This window comes from Gastrolobium bilobum, unplaced genomic scaffold (genome assembly GCF_033153095.1).
Source record: "Gastrolobium bilobum isolate Gb01-03AN ecotype WA unplaced genomic scaffold, APGP_CSIRO_Gbil_v1 utg4923, whole genome shotgun sequence".
Lineage (NCBI taxonomy): Eukaryota > Viridiplantae > Streptophyta > Magnoliopsida > Fabales > Fabaceae > Gastrolobium > Gastrolobium bilobum.
The window spans coordinates 110,132-124,072 of NW_026898411.1; the positions used below are offsets into that span (position 1 = coordinate 110,132).

At 32.2% G+C, this 13,941-nt stretch overlaps 1 protein-coding gene across 1 annotated transcript; it reads right to left on the reverse strand.

Moving 5' to 3' along the window:
* Positions 1-871: 871 nt before the first annotated feature.
* LOC133315932 (E3 ubiquitin-protein ligase BRE1-like 2) lies at positions 872-12,980 on the reverse strand. Its single transcript, XM_061517618.1, has 20 exons — positions 12,963-12,980; positions 12,698-12,812; positions 11,920-12,081; positions 11,468-11,555; positions 11,140-11,370; positions 10,819-10,986; positions 8,697-8,890; positions 7,390-7,473; positions 7,157-7,276; positions 6,864-7,050; positions 6,620-6,780; positions 6,171-6,242; positions 5,760-5,836; positions 4,656-4,850; positions 3,335-3,407; positions 3,132-3,218; positions 2,205-2,342; positions 1,873-2,075; positions 1,374-1,536; positions 872-1,181 (listed from the first exon to the last, which is right to left on the reverse strand). Exons 2-20 carry the CDS (start codon positions 12,803-12,805, stop codon positions 1,050-1,052), a joined length of 2,643 nt encoding a protein of 880 aa, XP_061373602.1. The 5' UTR covers positions 12,806-12,812; positions 12,963-12,980; the 3' UTR covers positions 872-1,049.
* Between the last annotated feature and the right edge of the window lie 961 nt (positions 12,981-13,941).

Sequence of the window (13,941 nt, forward strand, 5' to 3'; positions counted from 1 at the left end):
ATTATTTTTAAAAATAGGGCCTAAATTATTATTTCGACGCTCTCCAATCCATAGACATACTTTTGATTTAGTTTTTCAAAAATTTAAAATGATGTGACATCAAAATAATCCCTGCAGTAACTTATTTTTGTATTTTTAAAAGATTAAAATGATAGTATGGTTTAGTAAAAGGGTTATAGATCAATTCTATTAATAAAATTCATAAAAATACACGTTTATGTTAAACACTTTAATTTATAATTAACATGTACAAAATTATATAGAATGTTCTAAAAAAAAAAGGGCACCTGAATTTAAAAGTATTTATAATTTTGTGTACACTAGGACATTTCTCACTCCCCTAAATAAGCTTAGCTAAAATCATAAATCCCCCTTATACTGAAAAAAATAAACAATAGATATTGAAAAGATTTGTGAGAAAAAATGATGTAAACTTTCTTCTGTTTAACTTTTTTTTAATGTGTTAATTGAGATAAGTTATTCTACCTACTATTTTTTCTGCCTACCACTTTAAAACACCATTAGATTAGAATCTTAACTAACATTTATCTTTCTCTCTCTTCTTAAGATTCTGATCTAACGGTGTTGAAGAGTGATAAGCAAAGGTAGGCAGAAAAAATGATAAGTAAAATATCCTATCCCGTGTTAATTATGTGAATAGTTTTAATGAAATGAATTATGAAAAAAACCAGTTTATACTTGAAAATGTTAATTCTGAAACAACTTTAGGAATGATAAAAGATAAGAGATATGAAATGATTTAACATGTTATTCGGACGGCAAAGAAGATATTTTTTTCCTAATGTTTTTGCAATAATCTTCAAGCATGAATTTAAATGTTTAAACTAGAGCATATTCAATAAAAGCAGGTATAATGTATTAAAATACATACAACAACAACAACAACTTTCTTTTTTTTCCTATTTATCAATAATAAAGAAATGCTTGCTTGAACCTATGATCAGGGTAAAAAGGACAAACAGCAGTGAACAAGGATCCAAAACACAAAAATGAAGGCCAACAAAGTACAAGGAATGTTAACATCAGTATCATATTTTAACAAAGCGAACATCACTCTGTCCAAATGCTGTTCCACAGGCAGGACATTTGCGGTGACGGAGCTCTAGATTTCTTTGTATGCATGGATTGCAGAACAGATGATAGCACTTCACAATCACAACCTGCCAAATACATATCAAACTCTTAGGTGTAGATGTCTTCAAACATACAAGATAAATGCAAGTCCAAGAAAAACATGCCAAATCACCTTTGTATTATTCTCTTCATTTAAAAACAATCATAATATTTAACACAAGTTAATTTAACTACAATGAAAGCAAGAACTGTAATTGGATAAGTTGGCCTATGGTTACCTCCTTAGGACGATCAGAACAAACAGTACACTTGATCATGTTCTTGCAAACCCTCATTTCTTCTTCGAGTTTTTGTATTGCGGTTTCACCAGTTTCAGAACTCAGCTCAGTAATTTTGCTGTTCAATTCCCTTAGATCTTCCTCAAGCTTCTTCCGTGAACTCCTGCATGACATAATTGGATCAACATGAGTTAAGCCACTTGAGAATGTGTTTCATACAAGATAATCATTTCCCCAAATTCAAATGCTACTTTTGTGATCCATTTGTTTACTCAACCCCTGACCATCATTACTAATTCATCAATTTCACAAACCTTGAGATTTTTTAGGCTCTAAGATCATCATCAAAATTAAATTTGTATCCCCCTCCCCTAAAACCAAACACACTAGAACTTTACGTAGTGAACTGGAGAGTGTCCTAATGCCGATGTAAAAACTATTGTTCAAAATCTCTCCCTTATCCAGACTTGATTGCTACACTCCTTGGAAACAAGAATACCTTTCACTATCTAACTCCATTTCAATAGCTTCCGTATCTTTCTGAATTTGATCGTATTCTTTCTCTGAAGAGGAAATAGCAGACTTGAGCCACTTCAACTCCTTCTCAGCATCAGCCAATTCCCACTTTGCAAATTCAAGGTTGACTGCAAGGTGTTTTTCATCTTGAGTACATTTAATGGCCTCTGATAGTAGAGCTTTCATCTGAAGGATTCAAATTATTGTTTAGAACAACAGTAAGTAGCAGCAAAGATGTTCACTGGAATATCAAAATAAAAAAGAAAATAAATTATGGGGCCAAGGGGAGGAACCGAGCAGCAGGGAAAGTTAGACCTGCTCTTCACTGTGTGTAATCCTCATCTTTGAATTTTCTATTGAAGCATTAATTTGCTGAAGCTGCTTTGCTAAGGCCTGCTTCTCAGACAGTAAAGTGCTATGTGCCTGTTTTGTCTTCACGCTTTCTGATACAAGCTGCACTAAGTTTACAATATGATAAAAACAAGTTCTCGGTAACCAAAAAAGGAATTATTTAAGTACAGACAACAGAGTAAATACACCAGTTTTTAGCAAATAGCACGATTATCTATGCAAATTAAGTTCCTGTTTAGAACAAGATTTTGTCCTTGCCAAAATCAATTCCTACAGCAAAAATTCAGTGACCGAGAAAATTGACATCTAAAAAAGAGCTCCCATGAAACCCAACTCGCAAGGGTAGTAATGAGGTTGCAAAGAGACTATTTCCTTAATTTAAACTCATGACCTTTGAGTCACAACGGAGCAGGTTTACCACTACTCTAAACTCACCATCAAACATTGCCAAAATCAATTATGAAATTTTCTAGGCTGGTCCAGAGTTGACTCTCGGAGATGCAGCCCACTAGTTCTCCAAAATTTCTTCCTGATATTAATTCTATCAAGTGAGGTTCACTATAATTTATGTAAATCTTATTTAGTAGTTCGACACACATGATTTTCCTTTACATAACCAAAATAAGCTATTTTTTTCACAATCAATTCATACAAAACCAGTTCTTCAGAATATTAACATATATTTTTAAATATTTAAATATATTTCTTATCTAAGAAATCAATGCAAATGTTAACATATTAGTTACAAAGTTGAAGCAATAATTTTGCATTAACCAGGTTAGCAAAAGCCTAGACAATAACCAAAGCATTACTGGAGTTGTGCATGGAAAAATGGGGAAGATCATAGCAAGGCGGCATTTATTAAAGAATAAAGACAACAATAAGGCATACCTTAATATTATAATCATCCCTCTCGGTCACCTGCTGCAACAGATGTTGGTTCTGTGTCTGCATATCTTCGTATGCTTGACCAATTGTCTACAGGAAAGCAATCAATTATATTACAAGAAAAGAGCGTTAAAGCATAGCCGCCACTAACTTATTGTTGCTCATCAAGTATGAGGGGGGAAGAAACGTAAAGTCAGATAGGAAACCTCAATTTCAGATATATATGCCTCTGCCTCAGCATCTTTAACTTTAATAGCCTCAGTCAGCTCCAAAATATCTCTGAATATGGACAGGTTATGCATGGAGAAGGCATGTATCAACAGATTAAAAAACAATTACAGTTTGCACAATCATTTATTCCAGTCATATGAATACAATCAATACGAAAAAAAATTGTTTCTATCTGACAAAGTAATGTTAGCAGGTGTACTCAAATCTTGCCATCAAGAAACTGATACACACAAATAAAAAATAAAAAGAAAACTGCTAGACATTCTTGTCATTAGATCACACAGATGTTCGAAATCAATTTCTTATTTTCATCAAGACTATATATATTAAAGATACAAAAGTATAAAAATATTCATATATCTTCACCTAACAGCATAACCTTTTAGGATAATTAGTTCATGACATGTTATTAGAGCCTCTTTGATTGAGTAGTCAAGAGTTTGTTCTTTGTCACCCCTAATTCTTCTAATTAAAAAGTAAATTTCAGCACAGAGTAATGTGGGTCTGATATTGTTCACGCTTCAAGCCAAAGGGCTCTTGTGTGAAGATGCATGCTAAAAATATAAAAGTACATAATCATTTATGTATTTTCACCTAATAACTTAAATTTTTACGATAGTTGGTTCATGACACAATATAACAACTAATTTAATTATTTTTCTTCAAGAAAATGCTACAAGCTTTTGCAATTTACATATGATTACAGACAAGTTAAATTAGGTTTACAGTGTAATTAGTGTACTTACGTTGAGAGTTGTTTCTCTAAAAATCAATTTAAAATATTCATTGCACCATAAATTTATGTTAATATTTAGCTCAATTAAACCTTTAGTCCTCACCTTTTTCTTTAGACTGTAATATTTACTCAGTTTTTTAAGGCTCGAGTGCAACTACTTCAACTCTGGCCTTTGCCAAATAACACCCCGTAGCATAAATTTTAGCAACCCAGATAACTACGAATCCAATGAAATAAATATGGCTTAACTTCAGAAATTGCATGCTTCTGCAAAGTCATCATGTGATAAAAACTCAAATGGGGCTCTAGCAAACACATTCTCCCAGGGCACGCATCCATGTATCAAAAGCAGCATAGTATATTGGCCAAGAGAGAAAATCCTTGAATTCTACATAAACTCTAAGCATCTAGCTTCCACTCCTCATCACCAGAATATTATCTCCCCAAATAAACATCCACAAATATAGGTTTAAAAAAGAAGAAAAAAACAATAGACACTCTCCACCATTTTGTAAAAGCAGCAAATCCATAATCAATGTAGAAGTATATATGACACCAACCTGTCGGATGCATCCAGCTTGACCCTTAACTCCTCTATTTCAGCTTCTGCAGCAGAAAGCCTTTGTTCACAAGCAGCTTCAGCTTCATTAGCAGCTTTTACTCTCAACTCTAGACTATGCTCATCTAAAGCATTTTTCAGCATTTCAGCTTGAGAGTGAGCTTTACTTTCAGATTCTCTAACTTCAGCCAAATATCTGAAATCCAAGTTTTATAGCATATCAAGAACAAATCATTCAAGTAGAGACACAGGAGACCAACATTTTGTTTTGAATACAAAACAAATTCCTTAGTCAGTTACCAACTACAACTAAATGTTTATCATAAGTTCAATTTAACACTAAAACCTTAATAAGTTGGGCACCGTGAATCGAAACATAATAGAGAAACAATTCTCCACAACAAACTTTTCCTTGTCCAAAGTATAACAGACAACGCAAAAAAAGAATGTAAATATTAAATATCAGAAATTGACCAATTTGAAATAAGCATTCGTCATCCACCAAGAAAGAATGGATTAGGACATGAAAGTAAGATTTTCAAAAGAAAGTACTGGAACCATTACAGGACAAAGTTTGAGGCTTCCTAAAACTGAAGTTCCTTAAAAAATAAATGAATATAAAAGGAAAAATGAAACCTTGCATACCATTAAAATGGGCTAGGTGTACATAAATCAAAGATGAAAGGCAATAAGGAAGAGAAACCACAAATAAAGGGACTTGCCTCACCCAGAATCCTCCACAATTTGGATATAGGAGGTCAGGGACCATCACCAGCTTTAAACATGAGCAGGGGAAGAAAGAAGGGATGACACGCACAAATATTCTGGGACTAGTATGACATCATATCCATTCTGTTAAGAAGCAATAATTTTATCATCTTCTACCAAAGAGGTTTTTCCAACTATGGTATGATATGCACCCTAGCCACTGACAGGTGTTTCCATTACTTCACCCATAAAATTCATTTTATCATCCAAAATACACAGCATAGAGTAATAAGCACAGAAATCACCACACACATCAGCATTTACTTTAGAAAAAAATTTACCCACAAATTCAACTACAAAACTATTACCAGCACTTAACAATCTCAGATCAGCATACCTTTTCTCATAATTCTCCTGGCCATGCATATCCAGAACAAATTCTAACTCCAGTTTCTCCTTCTGTAACTTTTCAATCTGTAACAAACATCTTAATCAGTTATTTGAAGATTAGTTATATACAACATATAAAACCTCTAAAATCAAAATGCAAATAGTGTTTGAGAATTTTGGAAAGCACAGGTGCATATACACGTCCATAACACACAACAAAAGCAAAGGAAAACACTACAATGAAATCTGACTCATTCACAGACATACTCCAGATACAGAAAGTAATAGATAAGTGGCATGCAATCAAATCAATCTTGAATGAGGAAATTAAGAAGTATTACTATTATACAGCAGAGGCATTGAAGAAAATATGTACACACAAAGAAAAACACAAAGGTAAAGACAAGGGAAGACTTACCGATGTTTTTAAAGACTTGATTTCCAAAACCTGTTCTGCACATTTGTTTGCAAGGCTCTTAAGTTTGCTTGTCTGCTTCAAAACAAAGGAATTAATAAACCTTGATGCACAAAATATTTTATATTTATTGGCTTCAACAACATGTTATTTTACTTTGTTCACACTTTCAGTCAAAAGGGCTTTTACTTGAGTGGGCATGTTAGAGATCTATTTCAACACAATTCTTGTGCCTTTCTCCTAATAGCTTAGCTTTTTAGAGTGAATTGATTCTTGACATTTGACAACAAAAATTTAAGATGGATAAAGAATTATTCTTTCATGAAATTCCAATTCCCTGTAAAAGTAACTATGTAGAGAACATAGATAAATTTCTGTAAAACACCTACCATAAAGTAGGTGGGAAAGAAAATGAAAGAGCACAAAATATTGAATCAGTTCGTGATAAAAACCTTCCCACTTAACAGTGCTCTTAGTGAATGTGCTTTCTCACGTAACAATACAGCCTCATGAGCTGCATCCTTCCATCGCTTCAATTGAGCTTCCATCATCCCCATTTCTTTAGATAAAGCTGAAGCCATCACATGAAACTCAGATTTGATATCTTTTCTCCCTGAAACATTTAATATTTTAAGAAATTAGGAGATCCAATCATCTGCAGGGCAAGACTAAACACAGAACAAGTGATATGCTGACCAGTATCCTGTACAGCCTCTTCCATCTTAATTTCAAGATCATTCTTTTCAATAATACACTTCTGCAACTGAAGCTCTAGCTCATCTATCCTATGTTTAGAATTGTCAAGGATATGCCTTGCAGAATCGGTAGATTCCAATTTCAAATTCAGTTCCTTCTCCCATTTTGTGACATGAACACTGCCAGCCTAAAGTTGCATTTAAAAAAAAAAAGTAAAAGGGGGAAACAACAAATATTCAATTACAATTAAACTGTTATACATCTTAGGGAAAAATAAGGAAATCGCCGTTAACCTGCAGGGATTCTGCCAATGTTTTATATCGGTCCAATTCAGCAATCCAATGTTGAAGTTGATCATTTGCCAAAGAGTATATTCGGGAAGAGCGCACATACTTATCATCATTCAGTTCATTCTGGAAATAAACATGGATGAAAAGCAACTTTTACATCGAACCCTATAATGAATGTATCTCAATTTTTCAAGAAAACATGGCAAAACTATCGTAGATAATTCAAACTTACAAACCTGAAGATCTTGGAATTGGTTTGTCAAGGTTTGATTGTCTTCTTGTGCATCTTGAAGCTCAGAAAGACGATCAGCATCCACTATCTATTATCAAATCACAATTCAAATCATGAATTCAGGCTAATTTTGAAATGTAATCACATTTACAATTCAAAGACACAATGAAAAATAACTTGAAATATATCACATAAATGATGTATAATGCTCAATATAATAATTTTAAACTAGGAATTAGGAATTGACAAAACAACTTAACCTTAAGTCTCACAAAACAATATCTTAAGTCATAAGTCATAACTAAGTCACATAAAGTGACGGCATAAAACACATGTTTCAGCAGAACAAAAACAGAGCCACGATATAGTCAAATAAGGTGGCTTTTTCACCCTTTTGCCCCTTATTAATTAATTAATAACCATTTTGCCCCTGATTCGAAACTATCTACCAATCTGCCCCTCTTTAATCGACTACCTTGCATTTTTAATCGACTAAACGGTTGTTGGGAGATCTAATCGACTAAATCTCTCTACTTAATCGATTAAAATCATACTGACTTATTTTTTTTTTGTAAAATATGAAGATTTAGTCGACTAAATAGGGAGATTTAGTCGACTAAATCTCCCAGCAGCCATTTTTTGTCTGTTTTGGTCATTTAGTCGATTAAAAATGCAAAGTAGTCGACTAAAGAGGGGCAGATTGATAAATAGTTTCGAATCAGGGGCAAAATGGTTATTAATTAATTAATAAGGGGTAAAAGGGTGAAAAAGCCCAAATAAGGTACATATAGAGTAAGCAAGTGACAATGTAAAGCCTCTGTTTCAGAAGAATGAAAACATAGGAATAGAATAGCTAAATAGGATGCATAGAGTGAGTGAGTGATTATGTGAAGCTCCTATTTCAGAAGAATGAAGACAAGGCAATGAAATAATCAAATAGGGTGCATTCAATAGCACTCATCTGTTCCTTTTCATTTTATAGTTTAAGTTTATTTGATTTTTCGATTTTCTTAACGAGAATTGATGAAAGAAAAGCAAAAAAAAAATTAATAAATCATTGAATCATGCAATTTGTATTGGTAATATGGAATCACACCAATTCATACATGTACCATATAATTTAAAGTCATATCCGACTCATCACATGATATGAATCGTTGGCTTGCTAAATTGTATCAAATCATGAGACTCAAATCGTGAATTGTGCGATTGTAAAAGCTATGGCTATGACAATATGCAAGAATATATCTTCATCATATAGAGAAAAGGACAAAGAAATGACAAAAGGAAAGAAAATCAAATGACAAAAACCTTTGCTTCCTCTATTGAATCCTTCAACTCACGCAAACCCATGGTCCTGTCTGCAGGCTTTTCAGGAGACAAGTTTCCATTCACTGCATCTGTACTAGGGGAATTCATCCCCATCGCTGCATCCTTTTGCATTTTCAGATTGACTAGCTTTCTTCTACTCTCTTCAAGTTCAGCCATGATCTCATCAAGTTCACCTTTCATTATGAGGAGAAGACACTCAAGTGACAATTATAAAAAGTCATCAACCAAGAGAAAGTAACCACATACTTTCTCAATCTTAGAGCCAATATGATCTCCAGAATTATCAAAAAAATCTCTGCATAAATCGAAGTACATTACCTCCGGTCATATCTATTCCTAATTAATTCTAACCAGACCAATTTTAATCCCTATAACTCCTTGATAGTTTTACTTAATTACTGAAATTTTCAGTGGCATAATTACAATTCTCTCCCTACTCAGCACAAGGACACAGAACACTCATCCCTCTGCTGAGGCTTTTATTACTAAATTATATTTGAATTTTACAATAGTCTTGATTAAATTCCTATTCATCAACCTTAAAATGTGCACATAGGGTTGGCTAATCCTTTCTTTATAACTACAATTTCATCCCGTGTACAAAGTACGCCTAAGTTCTCTATCATAGAAAAATCACAAAATGATTTTAGTATGTGCAAAGCCTATTTGCATAATTTTTTAAATTACTGTAACAAGTGTTTGGAATAATTTACAATAAGAATTTATTTGATTTGATTTATTAATTAATTCTCATGTTTGGAACTCAATATCAACATCATCTTTATCCCAAATTAGTTAGGGTCACTGGCAGATGAACCCAAACGAAAAGTACGAAAAGATTGGGAAAAAACAAAAACTAAAACAAACAAAAAAAGGATAAATAAAATTAAAAAAATAAAAATATATAAATAATAGTAGAAATTAAAAAAATAGCAATAAACAATTAAAAAGAAAAATAAAATAAAATGGGATTTGAATAAAAATCAAAATTAATGTTTGGAACACATTAAAGATGAATTAAATTGAATTATACTAGTAATTTATTTTATTGTCCATACTTAAAATAGGTTAAATGACTTGACTAATACCGGTAAATATGTCAATTCAAACAATTAAAACTTAAATCAAATCAAATCCACTTAAGTCAACCAATTTTGAGTGGATTTCTATATATACTCAGCTAAAATCAGAAGGATTTCAAAATCAAAACAATTCCTATTATATAGTTTTCCAAATATAAAATTCCAATTATAAATCAAATCAGTTCTCAAAATATTTCATTACAAACACACTATAAGATATTTTCTTCCATTTTCAATAGTTTTTAAACAAGACCAGATCATTCAAAACTGCATGGCTTGTCATGAACTTTAAATGACCATCCCTACTGCAAAGTGCTGATCTAATCAAAGTAACGCTAAAAATATATACTTCTGCTTGTACTTAACATCAGATTGACTAGACAATACATTTCCCAATTTCAATCTAGACATAACCTTTTATTTATCGTATGAAATAGTACAATTCATCTACAAATAAGATGTGCCAAATGAACATTATTTTGAATAAATAAACTAACTAATAATGCAAGCAACAAGAAACAAACAATGTGCCAAAGATATTCAATGTACAATTATAGCAGTAAGATATAGCACAAAATTTTAGTGTAAGGCACCATTTTGGTCCTCAAAAGATTTTCAGAACATTCAATTTGTTCCTTAAAAGATTATTACATCAATTTGGTCCTCGAATGATATTCTTTTGACATAAAATAGTCCAAGAAGTTACTGTTTACAGGGACCAAAATGATGTCATGCAGCAACTAAAATCATTGTTGCTAATTTTTTCGAGGAACAAATTGATGCTCCAAACATCTTTCAAGTATCAAATTGAGGATTTAGTCATACATCATTTAATATTATCATTCATAACTAAAAAAAGATCAGTAAACACAAGGAAACCTTTGTTTATTCAACCATGCCACTAATCATATAAAACCCAGAACATATGAAAATTAAGACCATTAAAGTTCACACTTAGTTTTTCTAAATTTCATGATAAATGTAGTTAAAACAAAAAAGAAATGGAACATTTCAGAAACCTCCAAGGTGTTTAATGTCTGATTGATCTTGTGAACACTCGCCAATATAATTTTGAATACTAGCAGTGTACTCTTTATGCTTCACATGAAGAGCATCAATAACTTCACGTAAACTATTTGCCTCCTCTTTCGTCATATCATCAACGTTAGACATTTGGATAATAGCATCTGTAAACCCGAGAACAAGTAACAATAATAGATCATTTATACAAAAATCTTCAAACAATCCTACATCCATATTATCTGGTAGAAAAATATTTAATCAATCGTTAACCAAAACAATATAATTCAACAAATGGATAGCAAATCAAATGTTTTTACCTTCTGAAGATAAATCTCCATGTAAAATCTGGGCAATACTGTTAGTTCTTTCCATCTGATCAACAATGGTATCTTGAAGGAGTTTTAACAACTCCCATGTAGATGACCGACGAAAAGCAAGGGCTTCCTCAACGTAATTAATGATCTCATCATTATTACTTACTTGAATAGATTCTTTCTGGATTAATCTACATAAAAATATATCCTCCGCGGCACACGAAGGAAGTGAACCTAACAAGTAAGTCAAGTCAATATCTTCAATTTTTTTAATACTGCATGAAAGAACTTGAAAAAACCATACACACACACACACAAACAATGGAAGTACCTTGAGGATTATCAAGGTAAGTCAAAGTTTGCAATGCATCTTTGCCTCTCCCAGTTCGTATCCCAAGAAGAACCATATCATCAACCAGCTAGAAAAGCAAATAAGAAAGTTAAACCAACGTGCATATCCTAAAGGAATATAACAAAAAGTGCCTCACCTTCCACCCACCGAGCCCCCATAGGGCTGCCAGAACATGGGCTACTTTTTATGCTAGTGTTACTAATGCACCTAAAATTGGATTAAAATAGTGCACGTATCCTATTTAGGTTTTTAGGCTTATTTTTCATTTTTAGTTTAATTGTTTCATATTTTAGGCGTGTTTAATGTTGATTGTGTTTCCTTACTTTTTCTTTTCCATATTCTAGGTGCATCAGTTACTTTCAAAAGAGGAAAATAATAAACTGAAAAGAGAAAAGGGCGACAGAAACCAGAGCACAATAATAAAGATTAACCTGAATCCAGAGTTGATTCAATGCAATCAACAAATCATCATAAGAGTTTTGCCTTTCTTTTAATTCTCTAATTTTTTCTTCAAGATCATGCAAAGCATGTTTTTGGATGTCTATCTGTTGAACAAGCTGCTGATTCTGGAACTGTAAGACTCCTTCATCAGCCTGGCGGGAGCATAATCATTCCCCGTTATCCAAGTAAAACATAGAAACAATTCATAATGAAAAAATCCTGTTGCCACACAGATAGAGTTGTAATGATGAAAACACAAGAAACCAAACAGCTTTTTCTTCCCTCTTCAACTCTTTCCAAGCACCTCAAAGCCCAAAAAAAACCCTTGCTCACACATATTTTTCAGTTTCAAAATATACTATTTTTTTCTTTAAAGAAGGATTCTCAATGACATGAAAACATCCCTTTCAGAAAGATTGAGCACAACATGAAGCTCCAACCTAAATACCCCATCATCGAATTAGATATAATATAATAAAACAATTAGCAAGACACCAATTTCATCCTTGCTATCACAGCCCTAATCAGTAGTAAGTGAGCACTAAGTACACAAAACAATTGCTACCCCTCTATACTAGAGAGCCAATTTATTTAGTGCCCACAAGACCAAACAGCTAAAAGAATCCAATTTCACACCCAATTCAATTCAAACATTAAAATTCAGAATAAGATCATCAACAGAGCATAAGACATCAATGAGACACATAAAAGCAGCACATACATATATACATGAATACATAACTAAGTAGAGAGAGATAAAGGGGTTACGGTTTTGTTGTTGGTAGAAGCATTGGTTGAGTTTCGGGGCATTCGGGAAGAAACAGAAATGAGATGAGGCCTCTTCTTGTCGGGCTCGTCGTAGTCTGAATTTTCCATTACGATTCTGAAATTTTGAACAAAACCCACAACTAGAGCATCAGCAACACCAATTCTCAATAATCAAGATGAAAACTTGCTCAAATCTTTGGAGTTCTTACGGAAGAAAAACAAATGGAGAGTGGAGACACACAACTCAACAAAAGAAAAAACTCACGTGAGAGCTCTTCTTCCGTTTTACTATGTTCAGGGTGATACACGAATCAAGTATCTCAACTTTTGAATTTATATTGATAGAAATATTATTCTACCAAAAAAATCATTAAAAATTAAAAAAAAAATTTGACATAATTATTTTTCTATGATGGTGAATAAAATATGAAATTAGTGTTTCTTCTTATATAGAATTGTATTATTTTAAGTTAGAGAAAGATGAAGACAATGCAAATCATAGGAGAAAGTGAGATTTTTTTTTAATTTAAATTTTAAATAAAAAAAACACTAATTTTAACAGAAAAAAAATAACCATCGTTTAAAAGATAAATATTTTTTCCATAAAATATATGCTGCTCATGAATAGTAGTAATTAGGTTAACATTCGTGCTACACAGAAATAAATTATGGGTTTTATTAATGTTATGTTACATAACTTAAGTTTTGTTTTCAATACACATAACAAAAGGGAGAAAGAAAGTGAAGTGGAATGATGAAAGAGAAAAAAAAAAAAAAACATGTGGACCCCACCTCTTTAATGTATGTGTAGGAAAGTGGAGTTGTGTTATGTTACATGATAAACATAAAACTCATAAATTATATGCTTACAAACAATGTAATCAAATTCGAGTTTCTACGTAGAAATGGAAGGAGCGATAGAAACGACACGTAACTTAAAGTTTTTACTACTTAAAGTCAATATACAAAATTATAAGGGTAATATAAAGATCATGTAACAGGGAAAAAAAACTACTTTCCTGCACAAACAATACAAACGTGGGGTCCACCATTTTTTTTTCTCTTTTTCTATCATTTTATCTCTCCTCACTTTTTGTCTACGCGAAAATCACCTAGAATCCTTTGACATAATACTTGTATAACCCAAATATATATATATATATATATATATATATATATATATATATATATGAATCTAAAAAAAATAAGTCACTACTCAAAATTTAATAAATAACTTCATATTT